This window comes from Melanostigma gelatinosum, assembly GCF_949748355.1.
Source record: "Melanostigma gelatinosum genome assembly, chromosome: 8".
In the NCBI taxonomy this organism is placed as follows: domain Eukaryota; kingdom Metazoa; phylum Chordata; class Actinopteri; order Perciformes; family Zoarcidae; genus Melanostigma; species Melanostigma gelatinosum.
Genome location: NC_136641.1, coordinates 17,897,480 through 17,913,837, shown reverse-complemented (window position 1 = coordinate 17,913,837; position 16,358 = coordinate 17,897,480). Strand labels below are relative to the sequence as shown.

Below are 16,358 nucleotides of genomic sequence, written 5' to 3'. Positions count from 1 at the left end.
TTACTTGCTCATCCATTGGATTCACAAACGTCACACTCACTGCCACGCTGCCTGAAAAAACACCCTACAGTGATAGCATCAGTCTTCAACCCTGACAGGATTTATTTAAGTAAAATGGAGAGAGAAAGAGGAGAGAAAGTGAGGACAGTGTAGGAAAAAGCCAACACAGTATCCATCGCTGGCGGAGCAGATGGTAGTCAAAGCTGTAGTTGACTTGCAAATGCCTCGCTGTTCCAACGTGACAGTCACGAGGATGCTGCCGGAGCATCTGGGCCTGTCTATATAACATGTCACCATGCAAACAGTAAGAATATATCAAACTTTACGTGAACCCCTTTGTCCGTTAAACCTTTTAATTCCTACAAACTGATACTGAACACACTTTATGAGAGGGTAAAAACAAATTCACATGATCTTTCCCGATGCCGTATATAAAAAAAACATCATTCATCCATGAATGAAAGGTTACATTCTTGAAAACAATAAGGATGATTGTTAGTTGCAGCCTCATACAAGTCATACACATGTGTTGTCTGTATATGCACACAGTGTATCCAAGTTCTTGAATTTATTTTCACTTTTTAATTGATTGCTGTGCATATTGAAAACACACAAACACTCCCTCAACTGGCCTTGCACCGTGCTGGCAAAATACAATCAGGTGTAGCTCACACAGCATCAGTTTGCATTGATCTCCCTGGATTGCTCCGTAGCAGCAGACACCAGGTAGGAGGCGTGGTACTCGCTAGTATTCACCAGCTTTGATGATATTTACCTCTAATTAAGTTTCTTCCCCAGAGAGAAACAGAGAGAAACAGAGAGAGAGAGAGCTGGGAGGGAGTGAAAGAAGATAAAAAACCTCTCTGAACAGAGTGTTGTGCAGCAATCAATCCTCTGAGCTGGGGAGGATGGATGGAAGACAGGTCTCTCATCTGGGAAAACTGGAGAGAAGTAATAAAAGAGCCATACCTCAACCTCTACCCGAGGAGACAAAGGAGCAATGCCTCCATCCTTTGCGCTTGTTGTCCTCCAGTGTTTTTCAGTGAAGCAGCAACAGCAGTTTATTTCCGATTTTACGGAGGCTTCCTCTCCAGTAAAGATGGATTTCATTTAACAGACAATAAATCTTTTGGGGATTTTATATGCCAATTATTAGGTGGCTGAGCTCCCTGCAGGGTTCATGCTGATACCGATGTGTTTCAGTTAAGATCAGGTTAAAACAAACGGAAGGCTTTACAACAGATCAGCTCAAATCTTGGTGTGTTTTTATTTCGTAGCCAGAGAAAAAGAAAACCAAACATCTTGGCTGCACCGCACTGTCTAAATTGACCCTGGATGACTGATTCTCATTTCTTGTTTCATTGCAGGATGTTCAGGCTATCTTAGCATGTGTTTGAGTGCTACATATGCCCAGTATCATCTCAAAAAGTGAATTTTTTCCTCTCTTTATTCATTCTCCCTAGGTGTGTAAAGTATTGAACACTACCACTATGAGCTGCTTCGCTCCCTCCCTGATGGCAGAGTACACTCCAGGTTTGGACACAGTAAAGCACGCAGACGAGTTTGGGTTCATCTTCAACAACGTCCAGGCGCTGCTGGTCTACAACAACACCAACCTCCTCTACTACCCAAACCCTTACTTTGAGCCTCTCAGCACGAATGGAGTCCTGGAGCAAAAACCAGGCTCACCCATCATTCTCAAGGTACAGCAACCCCTGATTAGTATTTAAATCTGCAGATCATTTACTGGCTCAACCCACGCGGCAACCTCTGGTGGTGAAAAGGGCTTTAAACTTGCCTTAAACTTTGCATGCTTTCTACTGACTATCAAGGTAAACTATGACCCTACTTCTCACTGAATTTATTCATTACCTCAGTAAACACTGTAAACATGAGTTTATGGTCTCAATCGCCAGTTCTTCAATACAGAATGATGTTAATTTTGTAGATTATGTCCACAATGACTGTTTCTGGGCAAAACACCGACGCCTCTTCTTGCTCAATCTTTGTTACTTTCTCTGGATGTCAGCTAAATATATGCAATTGATGTGATTTTTTTTTGTTCTCATTATAAAGGTTGTAAGAAGCCTTGTACCTGACTCTGAATTGATTGAGGAATATACTTAATTTTTTTCACGATCGCCAGCTGTCCTCACTTGCCGCCATTGTGAAATATATCACCTTGTTTGATATCAGTATGGAGTCACATTTGGCCGCAGCTGTGCCCAAACCAAGGGATGTTATTTACAGTGTTTTAAAGGGATATATTGGCTTTTTTTTTTTTTTTTAATTGTCTTCATTCCCAACATGTGCTTGTGTGTTCCACTCCCAATTTCACACCCTTCTGGCCATCTCCGTGTGCCCACAGGGCAGAAACCTGGTCCCCCCAGCATCAGGAGGGGTGAAGCTTAACTACACTGTGCTGATCGGAGAGACTCCCTGCGCCGTCACTGTGTCTGAGAGCCAGCTGCTCTGTGAGCCGCCCAACCTCACCGGACAATACAAAGTCATGGTCAGTGTGGAAAATGGGCTGTGTGTTTGTTTGTGTCTATTTCATAACTCCCTCTTCCACTCTATTTCCGTCAATCCCCGAATTTGCGGTTTCTTGCCCATAATAGCTGGCCTCTAAACTTCATTATTCGTGCGCTCATCATTGTTCATTCAACTGAAGAAAAGAGGTCAAAGAGAGACCAGCATGAGTGTGCTCTAGCTGTCAAAAGGTTCTGCCAGAATCCATGGCAATTATTTTTAGTTGTCTATTTGCTTATTGAGTGCAAGCCCCAGACTATTTCCCTCTCAACGTCAGCATGTAGGTGCCCACGTGTGTTTTCACTCGGTATCAATTTCAGCTCCCAATATTTACTTGTGTTTTTGCAGGATTTCTGGGACTTGGCTCATGCTTTGCTGTGTATCAGTTATGTTGATTTTAAGACGAGTGATCAGATCATTTTGAACACGATGCGTCTTTGTCTGTGGTTTTGTTGTAAGGATCTTCTAAACTACACTCATTGAAGATGAATCGCCATGTGCATGTCCATTATGTATTTGTGTTTCTCTTCGCAGGTTCAGGTAGGTGGTCTCCACGTCTCTCCTGGTTCAGTCCACATCATGTCCGACAGCCTGCTGACCCTTCCGGCCATTGTCAGCATTGCCGCCGGCGGAGGCCTCCTCCTCATCATCGTCATCCTCGTCCTCATCGCCTACAAGCGGAAGTCGCGGGAAAATGACCTCACCCTGAAGCGCTTGCAGATGCAAATGGACAACCTGGAGTCACGAGTTGCCCTAGAGTGCAAAGAAGGTAATTATTTAGAACAGTATCAGAGTCCGCCGTCAGACCAAGTGCAGCACTGTGTAACGACTACTGTTAGACTGTAGATTGTAGAGGGCGATTATGGCTCTGCTCTGCTCCATTTTCAGCCAGTCATTTTAGAGGCTGCTCCATCACTCGTTTAGCTCAATGGGGCTGATGAATGCATTTTACTTGTGCAGACTGCAATCACAAAACAGGCATAATTTGTGCCCATAGTACAGAAAGTAAATTACCGGTGGTCTGTGTGTTAAATAATGCAGTGGAAATTTCTCCAAATCTGGGTCAGTGAATCATCTCGGTTCTATATCACAACACTTATTTGAAGTGAGTTAACCCTGCATGCGACCCGTCTCGTCTTGGAGTGAGTCCTTCCAGCTCTTACTTCTTTCGATAGTTGGCATGCTGGATACAGATTCGCACACAAACTGACACATGAATGGAGTGTTTCTCATTGGAGTTACCCCAACCACCACCCAGCGAGAGCCACATCAGGCTTAACCGGAGGGTATAATTCCACATTTATCTTTGTATGCAATGTGTGTGTCTTTATACCTGTGTGTTGTTGTGTATGTGTTTGTATGCGCGTGTTTTGGTCCCCTAAAGTATGAACAATGAATGTCGTTAAGCGACAATGACATTGCGACGGTTTTGAACGCGCAGGTGCTTTGATGCACCCGTGGCTCAGGGTAAAGAGAGGGCACAGTTGTCCATCTGACCTTTGACCTTTCAAGTCACTGCACTGGGTGGCACACGGATAACTTCAGGTTGACCCCGAGCCATCACTCCAAGTAGCAGTTCACAAAGAGCGCTCTATATGTTGCAGCGTTCAGTTTGATATGAATGCTTTCAAATAACCTCTGATTCGCATCGAGTTCGGACCTCAGTGAGGTGTGCACAGCATGTGTGCACAATCCTTGCAATGTGACAATCTACTGTTTGAAAGCCAATCCTTTGACCAGGTCAAAGTGTGGACACGCATATGCGACAGCTGAGTTTTGATCTGACGCAGCCGATCACAAAAAGTCGCATTGAAAAGACGAGTGCATCCACGGCCTGAGATGACAAAACGGAGGTGTGTGAATTGTTATGTTTGAGAGTGTTTAGGGGATTTCATCAGCCAGACATTATATATCCCCTCCAGCCACCCCTGACCGGCTCTCCCAATGTTATTATGCAGTGGAAAAAAAGAAACATCCTATTGCAGCAAACTTCAAGGATGGCCCAGACTGATCTCCAGACAGGCAAACAGGGGGAATCAGTCACACACTGGCAGCCTTGGGAAAGGAAAGATTAATGTTTTAACCATTAGCAGTGACCAGGAGTGTAATGCCCCTGCAGGGTGGATTTCGATGGGTACCTGGGTTCCTCCTTATGAGTATACACACTCCATGTGTGCCTGTAAGCCCATGTGTTGGTGTGTAAACCCAGGAGCCGCAGGGGGCCAGGAGGTAAGGGCTAAGACTGGTTGGAGATGGCGGCGTAGGGGACTGCTGCTGCTCCTGTGATAGGCTGCAGACAGGGAGCCTCCCCAAGGGCGGCGAAGCAGAGCAACAGAGCCGTGGGCCTGAACAGGAGTCAGTCAGGATGGAGCCAATTAACTAGTGCTCACCTGCAGCCTCACGCCGAGATGACACACACTCTTTGGGGCCTTAGCTACAGCCAATTTACTGGCTGGTAGATCAAATCGAGTGAGAAAGGGAAGCGTGTGTTTGAGAGTGAGCGTGAGGTCGGTGTTTTTTAAGGGAGAGATGTGAAATATTGAGTTTCTCTGACATGAAGACTATCTCTGGCTTTAACTGTCAGCTCCGTGATAACGGCAGTAAACACTTTGAATATGAAAAGGATTCACGTATTTCTTCCCTGGGGATTAAAGAACGGTATTATTCTCATGCTGGATGCCTCGAGTATTTCCTCCAACTCGTCTCTCTTTCTTGTCTCCCTTCTCTCCCAGCCTTTGCAGAGCTGCAGACAGACATCAATGAGCTGACCAGTGACCTGGACAGAGCTGGTATCCCCCATCTGGACTACAGGACATACGCCATGAGGGTCCTCTTCCCCGGCATAGAGGATCATCCTGTCCTCAGAGAACTGGAGGTAACGGGAGAAAGACGGAGGGCAAGAAAGAGAGACATTGGAAAGAAGATGACTGAGACAACTAGGCAGCAAATGCATGAAGAAAGGGCAAAGAAAGTCAAACTGAGGTGAAAAGAGAGATATGGAGAGAGGAGTAGATTGTGTCTGCCCTCACCGCGCTCTCTGCAGGGTAAGCTCTATAAGCGGGAACAGTGCTTGAGGGGAAATGGATACCAGTGTGCCACTTATCCTTTCAACCCTCTAGTCTCACAAACGTACACACATATAGCCAACTATGCTGGGCAGCACACACACATATATATATATATATTTATATACATCTTACATGCAAGCTCCCTGGTGGAAAACAGGGTCCCAGCACATGGCTATTTCATCCACCAGTGGCTGCAGTGTGAGGGGTAATGAACTGAATAATTCCCTATCCTCAAGCAGGGCTGTGGGGTTCTCCATTGGGAGGAAAAACTGGCTGGTTAACACTTTTTCGCTCCTCTTCATGGGGCCAGAGGGGTGCTGGGAAATGAGTTTATTTTATGTGGAACACAGTCCAGAGGATAAAAAGATTGTGATGCAGGATGGTATTGGTTTACCGGGAAGAAGTTGCATGGTTGGGTAGAGGGATGGTGGTTCAGATCCGATAGCCTTGTGGGGTAGAGGTCATAGTGTCACTTCTTACTACAGTGAGGTTCAGTGAGCAGCATAGGCTTGTGACAAGTTTCTTTTATTTATTTTCGATTCTCAAACCTTTTGAAAAGCAGTAACGTTCACTCAAACAAAGAAAGTGAGTTTTGACACTTCGGGTTGGTGTTACTCAGGCAAGTTATTTGACATTTGACTTGAAAGTGAAATGGCAGCGAACTCTGTGTACAATGCTTTTTTGGTGCCTTTGAAAAATAATCTTTATTTTCTGTGGGACAAGGTCAAGATGAAAGTTGAAGAGCAACAATCCTTTTCAAAACACATTCAGCTCACTGCTGTTCAAGTTATTACTGGATATTTATTGGTCAAATTAGTGCTGGAATCTTATTAGCACTAACGAGCGTTATTCTCCGTCCCTCTTCTGTCCAGGTGTCGGGGAACGGCCAGCTGAATGTGGAGAAGGCCCTGAAGCTGTTCGGACAGCTCATCAACAACAAGGTCTTCCTGCTCACCTTCATCCGAACACTAGAAATGCAGCGCTCCTTCTCCATGAGGGACCGGGGCAACGTGGCCTCACTTATCATGACGGCCCTGCAGGGGCGACTGGAGTACGCCACCGACGTCCTTAAACACCTGCTGTCGGACCTCATCGACCGCAACCTGGAGAGCAAGAACCACCCCAAACTGCTGCTGCGCAGGTAACGCAGCACATGATAATGTCCTGTCGCGTAGGGATCACGCAACTCGCTGTTTCGGAGCGCATGTTGGTTTTGAGTGAATGATTCGATTGGCGGAGTCCCGCCAATATCGGATTGATGATATTTGATGAGCCAAAATGAGCCGACACAGGTTGTTTTTGTCGTATTCTTGTTATAGCGGTTGGTATTGAAGGCTCCAGGCCTTTTTTTCACAGCTTTCCCTAAAAAAGTGTTCCACCACCCCAAGGGCAGTGTAAACCATCACAAATTCAAAATGTTATCAACCAAAAAGCTTTTTACTGCAGTTGACAAAGAAAAACGAATTTGATTGACATTAATGTTCCTATTTTGACTTTTGATGATTAAAAAGTAGAAAGAGAAGAGAATTAACATAAATTCCCATAATCCTCAATAACACCGTATGCTCTTTCAGTTGTTTGATTTGATGAACTCCAGTCAGGAAGAATGAGAACATATTGTATCGCTGAATATCTGTAAATATGCGATCGTGTTCTCAGAGGACAGTTTTGCAGTCCTAATTCAAGAAACATGTAAAGAAGCGCAAGGCTGTAGGAGGATGTTGATGCATACAGACAGATGGATGGGGATTCATTTGGAGCTGTATGTTCTTCCCTCTTTTTATCTTGTGGGTGGATGCATTCTGATTTTCCCCTGTCTTACTCTGTCGACGCTTCACAGAATAAGGCTCGTAATGAGTGCTAACAGAACATCTACGGTACACTGAGATAAACGGCAAGCACTCTTCGCATCATGAGAAACATCTCGATTCTCTGCATAATTCCGTAAGTGTCCTCAGCTGCTTTGGTGGCTCTGCAGGCATAGAACGGGTTAAAAGGACTGACAATAGTCGGCTCAAAGGGTACGGAATGTTTTAGGCACAGTTCTGTGAATAGTCTCTCTGAAAGCTTGACTGCTCTGGACATGATTTTGATGATTAGTAGTCAGAGTAAATAATCGCTCGGCAGGAAAGACCACGCACAGAAGCAAACAGAATGAGGTTGAAAAGACAGAGAAGTGGACTAAAGCGACGCAGCATCAAATGGACCTGGATTAAGCTGTGATTTTCACATGACATCACTTTTAAGTTTTCACTCTCCTCTCTCATTAGGAACACAGTGGTACGTAATCCTCGCGTCCTGCCGTTGCAGCCTGGAGGCTAAACGTCCCATAGTTTTCACATTTCACTCCCCATTTTTTTCTGAAGAATTTAAGGGATTATCGATTTGACATGGCTCTTTGCTGTTGTTGTCTTCCTCATTGGCTTTTTAGAGAAAAGCCGACAGTCAAGCCAGCGTGTTGATTGTACACACATGTACACACACACACGGGTGTCTGCGACCGCAGTCAAATTAAGCACGTCTCGAAGCAGTAATTGTGTTTGCACAGGTCATGGAGAGAGGCTGTTGGCCTCCGATTTGTTGCAATTTTGCGTTTATCTTTTCTGTCAGCCCTTTTCCTCTTTCAGTTGTTCCCGTTATGGGTCGCCACAGCGGATCTTCTATTTCTCTGAAGTCGCTAATCCGGTTTGGAAATCAGATTTTTATGCCGGATGCCCTTCCAGACCTGTTAGTTAAAGTAACCGTATGCCACTCTGCCACTCTGAATGTTTAAATGAATTATTAGTAAGCTTACAGTTCCTGCTGGGCCGACTTCACATTGCTATAGGAGAGCGCCAACATACAGGAAGAACCTTGAGGTCACCCAACCCTCTTCCTGTTCTCATTTATATTACAGTGGGTTGAGTCGTGTCAAAGGACTGAGCTTCTTTTTGCTGCTCAGCTGTCAGTGAATGCTTGTCTCTAGAGGGGACATGTAGCAGGGAGGTGAGTGTGGGTGTTGACTCTAAATAAACTCTGCTCATGTTACTGTCGGATATTTGTGTGATTTGGGGTCAACTATAGATTTCTATTGAACAAGCAACTGAATATTAGGTTTTGGCTACACGGGCAGTGCATGTTGGTAAGATTAATGAATTGTTGTTTTGGGCTTTTTTCTGGTGCTTTATGGGAATCGATGTCTCGAATATTACCAGACTTTTTCCTGAACGACACAATCGCTTCTTTATCTTTTGTATACATTTAGATTGCAATGGGATTCAAACATGCTGTCATTCTCAAATGAATTGACAGGTATTTTGATGCAAGGGCTGACCGCATTCTGGTAACGGTGTATCTTGAAAGCTCTACAGTATGTAGGGTTTTGAGTCTACGTGCTGTATAATGTTAATGTGTGGAAGAGAATGTAGGTCCCGTATGTGCACACGGTGCGGAGGGAAGCTATGGCAGAGCAGCAGCGTGGTGCAATGTGGGTTCTCCAGCGAAGCAAGGCGCAATTAATTCTTTAGCTCCGTTCAGTGCGGAGAGAAGATGGAGTAGGACGCCATCACTGGCCACAGCGCAAACGGAAAGCAGAGGACAAGAGGGAAGACGAGAGGAACACATGAGGGGAAGAGTTTCTTTCCAGGTTTCTTGGCCAGCACGTTGAAGATGCTGCATGTAAAGTTGTCCTCTGATTAGCATTGACACTGCGTCTCTGCCTGCCTCTCACCATCTCTGTATGCCTCCAACATGCCCCTTATCTGACTGAGATTTGTGCAAGTTACTATCTTTGGCGGAAATATTAGCAGCCTCCACGGGGCGCAGCTGCGTCGCTCTCCCGCTGCAACGTGGCCGCCAGAGCTGAATGAAACGGACCGGGTCCGTCCCCCTTTTTGAGAAATCAACAAATCGCCAACCGTATATAATGGAAGGAAAATGAATGCGTGTGAAAAGCCTCTTGGCATTTTAAACAGGATGGAAGTAGTTAACCGCATGATAGTTACTGAGACTACAACAAATGCAGCAGACCTTGGCTGATGTCATTGGCTGAGTATAACGGTCGGCTTGATGTTTTTTAATGCCAGAGAGGATTCTGTAATATGTTACATTGAAGTTGGTCTGTGCCACATACTCATTTTCCTATTATGCTCATCCTTAAGTGCCAGATCCCATTTCACCATCCATCCTACCAGCCCAGTGAAAACAAATTCTGGCATGTACAGTATCTTGCCTTTTTGCAGCAGAGATATAATATCCCCAGTCAGTTAAGTTTGTTTGAAGGGTGCACTCATGCTCTCTTCTGAGGCGTGTTTCTCGTCTCTTTGGTATTTAACAGTTTGTGATGCCTCGTCCTCTTTCTTTGTCTTGATAGGGATACGTTTTTAGCTCGCAGACACTCACGTTCTCCTAAAAGCTTTTTGAAAGCAACATCTAAGCTTTGACACTGTGTTTGAGTTCCTCAATCTCCGGAGTGCTAAGTGGAACTGATGCTGCGCCTCATGGTGTTGGATTGTATTCCGCTACATTGGTGAAATATGTTCTTGAGCTCGTTTTCTCTCGGTGCCCTACCTCTCCATTGCTCATTCCAACCTTCCTCATGTCTGTTGTCATTTCACAGTCTCTCTTTCATCCCGTCCATTGTTACTGAAACTGTTCTGGTGCGTGATGACCCCCACTACACCAGAGCATTCTCTAATAGCAAGCCACTTCTTTTTCAAGCTCTATTCTCTATTCTCTCCATCTTCTTCCTCCATCTTCCAACATTCAAGTTTTGCCAAAGCCACTCTCTTTACCCAGTTTCCGCCTCTTCCTTGTAATGTTCTTTTCATGGAATCACAGAACATTGCCTCTATCACCTTGAGACTTTTCAATCTTGTATTATTTTCCTCCTCAGCATTTTTGTAATGAGATTTCCGCCCATGCAGAGCAATAGAGTACAGAGTTATTAAGAGTGGGAGTATTGTGTTTGGCATTAGTTTCATTGAAAGACATTCCACCGCCTGCTAATAAAGCCCCCCCCCCCCCCCCCCCGTCCACCCGAGCTGCCATTAGGAGACCAGAAATGGGAGAGGGGATGTGAGGCCCCTCTTAAACACTATGTGGGATAATGAAATCCTGATGTTCATTGATGAAACTCAATTAATAGATAGAAGGAAGTGGAGGCAGATGAGGAGGAGGACAATAAGGAAAGGAGGAGGAGGAGGAGGAGGAGGAGGAGGAGGAGAACAAAGTGCCTCTCCCCCGTCCGACATTGAAAAGGAGAGATATTAAGGGGGAGTCAGCACAGCCCCCACAAAAAAAAGGCTTCATTTGACTTCCTTCTTAGGGACTTGCTGAGCTTATTAAAATGCTTAATAGGTTCCATTAACTTCTAACACACTCAAGTCTCATACAAGCTGGGAGGGGCGCATGGTGAGCATGGGGAAGCGAGGTGAATTCTCGTAAAAGAAGGAGGGCAATTACAGAGGGATTTGGGGTATTGTCCAAAAAAGAAAAAGAAAAAGATCCACAATATAGTTCGGTTTATTCAGCGTGAAAGCACATCCTCGGGCACTTGGAGTGGCCCCTTGTGTTTTCGAATGAATGCATTTTTTTTATTGCGCTGCATTGACAAGGTTCAGTTTGTGAATTCTGTATGTGTAAATCTTTATCTATCCACGTATACTCCCACCTGTGTGTTTGTATATGTCAGAATGACAAAGGGGAAAAGCAGAGACCTCGCTTCGACATACAGTATGCTTCAGTTCAAGTTAGCTTTTCAAAAGTCAGTGTTTTTTCAGCCATTGCGCTGCGTTTTTTTACACTGAGTAAAAACAACTTGGAGAACATCCAGACGGGCCAACACACGGGGTTGCTGTAATTTATTGATACCATGTTCACGTCCTGCGAAAGCAGTAAGTATATTGCGGATGAGAGCGAATCATCCAACAGTCATTCTGTTAGAATGCCGGTTAGGAACTGGTTGTTCACTAATGTTGGATGTTAAACACTGATAAAGTCACGGATAAAGCAAGATTCGGTGTTCTTAATCTGCGATTTGTAGAATATGATTTTACAAGGCAAACATTGCCAGAATAATCAAATGTTTGTTTGAAAATGATGTACCCCAACAGCTGCACAGCACTTAAGCTTTCTAAAAACGCAGGAGGGACCCTGAAGCTTATGGCAAAATGCTGTTAATAACTATTAAATATAAATGATTTTGGCCGGCAGGCAGGAGCATTTTTAAAGGATGAGCTTGTTGTTGCTATTCACCTCAGGTGCTTGTACACACGAGCGACACAGAACTAACCCTTTCATCTGGGCTTCATGCTCGTTAACCAATCCCACCTGGCTGTTTGGTGTTCTGCCTTATTTTTTTTATTTTTATTTTTAAATTCAACCTCTGTTTCTCTAGTGTTACATGGTGCTAATGAGGCAGAGGAGGGTGGGGGGGGGGGGGGTGATTGTCTGGCATTCAGATAAAAAAGATATGAGCAGGAATCAAAAACGAGGTACACACACACACACACACACAGTCCTCTCATGTGCTCTGCGGTAGAAACAGTCGAGAGGTCATTGCACACTTGTGTGTTTTCATGCCCAATCAAGCCCGGCAGCAAGCTGTAGCTCCGTGTGTGATTGACTGGGAAGGGAGGCGAGGTAGGGGAGGTGGAAGAGAGGGACATGAGAGGGGAAGAGAGGAGATCGTTTTGGCTGTGATCAGGCGTTACCTGGCTGTGACAGCACTCGTCTCTCTCAACAGCTGAGGCTTGTCGCAGCTGCTGATGTCCCGCTGTGTTCAACCACACGTGAATACACACACACACACACACACACACATCTCACGCTCACATCCAGGCATACTCAATCACACACTCTTTTTAACATGTCCAAGCACACACAGGTGCCCTCTCTCGCCTCTGTTCTGCTCACTCACTGTGACCACAGAGTTGCACAAACACAACCAAACGCCAGGATGCACCCACCCAGGATGCCAAGATAACCTCCCTGAAGTCTTGCACATAACCTCATGAATTATGCAACTCGAGTATTATCTAAAGGTTTTGGAATATCAAGAGAAAGAATGGAGTTCAATTTAGCTTTTCTCGTTTCAAAACAAAAAAAAAAATATATATATATATATTTGTGATTTCAGAACGGAGTCGGTTGCAGAGAAGATGCTTACAAACTGGTTCGCCTTCCTCCTCCACAAATTCCTCAAGGTCGGTACACCAAGCAGCAACACGTGTAGTGTGTGTTTGTATGTGATGACACGTACAAATATAAAGCTATTCTGGGTATCTTCTTCATTTTCTAAATTAAAAGTGTGATTGCGCGTGATCAGATATTTACGTGTTTTCGTGTTCGGTGTTTTCTAAGTTTTTTTGTGTGTTTATGCTGTGATGTTCTCTCATGTGTGAATCTGTGGGTTGTGTCTGTCGGCGTGTGTGTGTGTGTGTGTGTGTGTGTGTGTTCACAGGAGTGTGCTGGGGAGCCTCTGTTCATGTTGTACTGCGCCATCAAGCAGCAGATGGAAAAGGGGCCCATCGACGCCATCACTGGAGAGGCCCGCTACTCCCTCAGTGAAGACAAGCTCATCCGCCAGCAGATCGAGTACAAAACCTTGGTACGTCACACTCCGCGGGGCTCACAGATATGCACAAACACACAGGCAGAGCCATACGACTACCACTACTACTGTACAGTCCAGGCAGCTCTCGACTGTGTGAAATACACACACGTACACAAAAGCACAAACTGTCTTGCTCTACTAACATGCACGCATACAGTTCTTCTTCTTTACTTTTTCACCACAAATCATTTTCAAGATAGCATAGCTGTTTCTGCTGTGTTAAAATGAACTAATGATCCCACAGGCTCAAGTGTTGGTCCAACATCAGGGTAGCTGGCTGTGGAGATTGGAACACACCAAACAACCTCCTCTACACACACACACACACACACACACACACAATAAAACTCACGCAGCCAGCATGTGACATGACAATGCTCTGATTGCTCTGACTGGGAATTTTGCTCATTACGTGCTAATACCCTGGCAGAGCTGGAAATTGGTGTCCCGCCGAAGGTGTGAAATTAGATTTTGAGATGCCAGTGAGGGCGGAAATGGTTTGTCAAAGCTCCTGCCATGCTCCAAGGAGACTCGAATGAGGGCGAAGCCTCAAGCTGGACCCAAGTCGCAGTAGCAGGACACCTCTTCCTGTGCTCACTCATTTCCTTCTGTGATATTCTGTCCTGTCTTATTCTCGCTCCCCTTCTCCCCATGTGTACAATCCAGACCCTGAACTGTGTGAACCCAGACAATGAGAACAGTCCAGAGATTCCGGTTAAGACGCTCAACTGTGACACCATCACCCAAGTGAAGGAGAAGATACTGGACGCGGTTTACAAGAACATGCCCTATTCTCAGCGTCCACGTGCCGTCGACATGGACCTCGGTATGAAACACGCACACACACACACACACAAACAAGTCAGATGCTCACAGATGCAGTTGGCAGGTTTAAATTCCTTCACACCCACAGATGAATGTATCAGTGGGAGAAAACCTAGCCATGTGTACAGATTATCAGTGCATTAGTGTGATAAAAGCTGTGTTCCAGCAGCCCAGCCAGCCAGCCTCAGTTAGCTGCTGCCAGGTCTTCTATCAAGCTGACTGACAGCGTGCGCTGCAGCCCTCCGTCTGGCTGCTTCTGCTGCCTGGTAGTGCCAATAAGACACAGTAGATCGAGATAGAGAAGTGTGCATGTCTGTATGTTTGTGTGCTGTTGCGTCTGTGACGTGGCTGTCCGACCAGGTACGAGCTGACAGACGGGCTCGCCAGCCTCACGCCGGGCTCCACCACCCACGCAGTCTGCCACTTCCATCCTCGCCTGTCCGTACCTTGCCTCTCATTTCCCTGTCCCTCTCATTTTCTCTCACTCAACATGGGTGGAGAGAGAGAACAAAAGGACCCCTCCCGCTTTGTGGCAAATCAGCACGCCGGCCGTCACTCCACCATATTGCTCTCCATCCATCCACTGTCCTCTCTCTTGTTCACCTCTATCCATTTCTCACCCTGTCACTGATGCCCTGAAAATGATCTGGTCTGTACATACTTATTTACTGAATTGTTGAGATGAGAGCCACAATGGCTGTCCACTTCCACGTCAACATCCTAATTCTCGTTTCAATCAGGAGAGACGTCATTAGAATGAACAATAATGTATGACACATGCATAAGAAATGAATCGTGCAAAGTCGTTGGCAATTGGGCTCCATCCTGAAGTAGTCGAATAGAAGAGTAGTGATGCTGAGGTCAGATGAGACATAATCTCCCTGGAGTCCAGACACTGGTGGTGGTGATGAAGGGAGTTGCTGATGATGAATGAGGAGCATGACTGTGATGCCGGGTTGGAGGAGGGTTGCATCTGATTGACGACTGACAGCAGCAGAGAGTAGAACATTTTTTTTAAAGTTTGACACCAACGATGTGATTGGCTGAAGGAAACTGTGCAGAATCTGGTTAGTTTTCTGAAGGTGAACGCCCAAAATCAGCTGATAGAGTAATCACAGGGAGAGAGAGACGGAGATATTATGAATAAAAAGGGACTGTAAAGAGAGTCTTCCTGTCTGAACTTCCGCTACGCTTCATATCATTAACCCGCAACGAGGCGTCAGCCACTGCCCTCCACCAGTGCTGCTTATAGCCTCCACCTGTTTCCCCCCTGCTTCCAATTTTCTCCTTTTCAAAGGAGCTGATTTTTTCATTGACAGCATTTTCATCCTCTCTTCTCTGCTCCACTCTTCTCTTCTTTCTGACCCTGACGGGCCGACTGTGGCGTATGCTAATAGCGCGCCATTTCCACAACACAAGTATCAATTAAGGCGTGCAGGCTGCCTGCATATACATCTTGAAATCGTTTTTTGTGTAATGTTTAATGAAGATGCGTGTCAATCCAAATCTATGAGAGGAAAGCGCTTGCCGGGAGCCGTACAAGAACGCCGGCTGCTGGTATCGACTCATCTGGGTAATGTGTGAAGAGAGCTCTCTTTGGGACTCATGTAGTCTGACGTTCCACCGACTGAAAGGTGAATGAGGTTTGAAAGAGAAGTGTTTCAAGAGTTTGTTTTGTGTGATGTGAGAACGTAGGTTTATTTTAGCACACTTCACAATTGCCTTGCAAGGTAACTGGTCCTGAAGGCGTTGAATGGAGCCCACACATGTTCATTCAAAGCAGATGTGCGTCTTGAACACATGGTGTTTTCAAGTTGTACATGTTTTAAAACGTGACACCAAACCTCTCCACAGGAAAACCAAGACAAACAACGTTCTTTGTGGCAAGGTTTGCAAAGGCAGCTGTGTATAATTCAGAATGTGTCTGTGTCCTCAGAGTGGCGCCAGGGGCGAATGGCTCGTGTGGTGTTGCAGGACGAAGACATCACCACCAAGATAGAAAATGACTGGAAGAGACTCAACACTCTGATGCACTATCAGGTAAATATACACAACGGCTTTAGTTTGATATTTACCTTCATCAACTCTCAAACTTCACTTTTCTTTTTTCAAGAAAAAGCTTATTTCAGTTCAATTTGCGCTGTTGCTTTTATTATGGAAATTATACCACATACCTTGCCAAACTTTGATGTTTTCCCGCTCTTGACTTTTAGGCTGCCAATTTTCAGCTCCTCATTTGCATGCCCTTGCCTGGTGTAATCCCAGTGACAGAATAGAGGACAATTACTGTACAGGTGGCAGGAGAGATGAACTCTCAGTATCTCAGCTGACACTTCTCCCTC

General features: G+C 45.4%; 1 protein-coding gene across 1 annotated transcript in view; it reads left to right on the top strand.

Moving 5' to 3' along the window:
* Positions 1–16,358, top strand: part of plxna2 (plexin A2) — a gene marked incomplete at its 5' end in the record, with an annotated part of 145,346 nt that overhangs the window by 111,638 nt on the left and 17,350 nt on the right. The window contains 9 exons of the mRNA XM_079274062.1: positions 1,464–1,703; positions 2,369–2,518; positions 3,070–3,298; positions 5,262–5,404; positions 6,470–6,738; positions 12,715–12,781; positions 13,039–13,185; positions 13,858–14,017; positions 15,953–16,056. Coding sequence (XP_079130188.1) covers positions 1,464–1,703; positions 2,369–2,518; positions 3,070–3,298; positions 5,262–5,404; positions 6,470–6,738; positions 12,715–12,781; positions 13,039–13,185; positions 13,858–14,017; positions 15,953–16,056 — 1,509 coding nt within the window. The remainder of the gene's footprint in view (positions 1–1,463; positions 1,704–2,368; positions 2,519–3,069; positions 3,299–5,261; positions 5,405–6,469; positions 6,739–12,714; positions 12,782–13,038; positions 13,186–13,857; positions 14,018–15,952; positions 16,057–16,358) is intronic.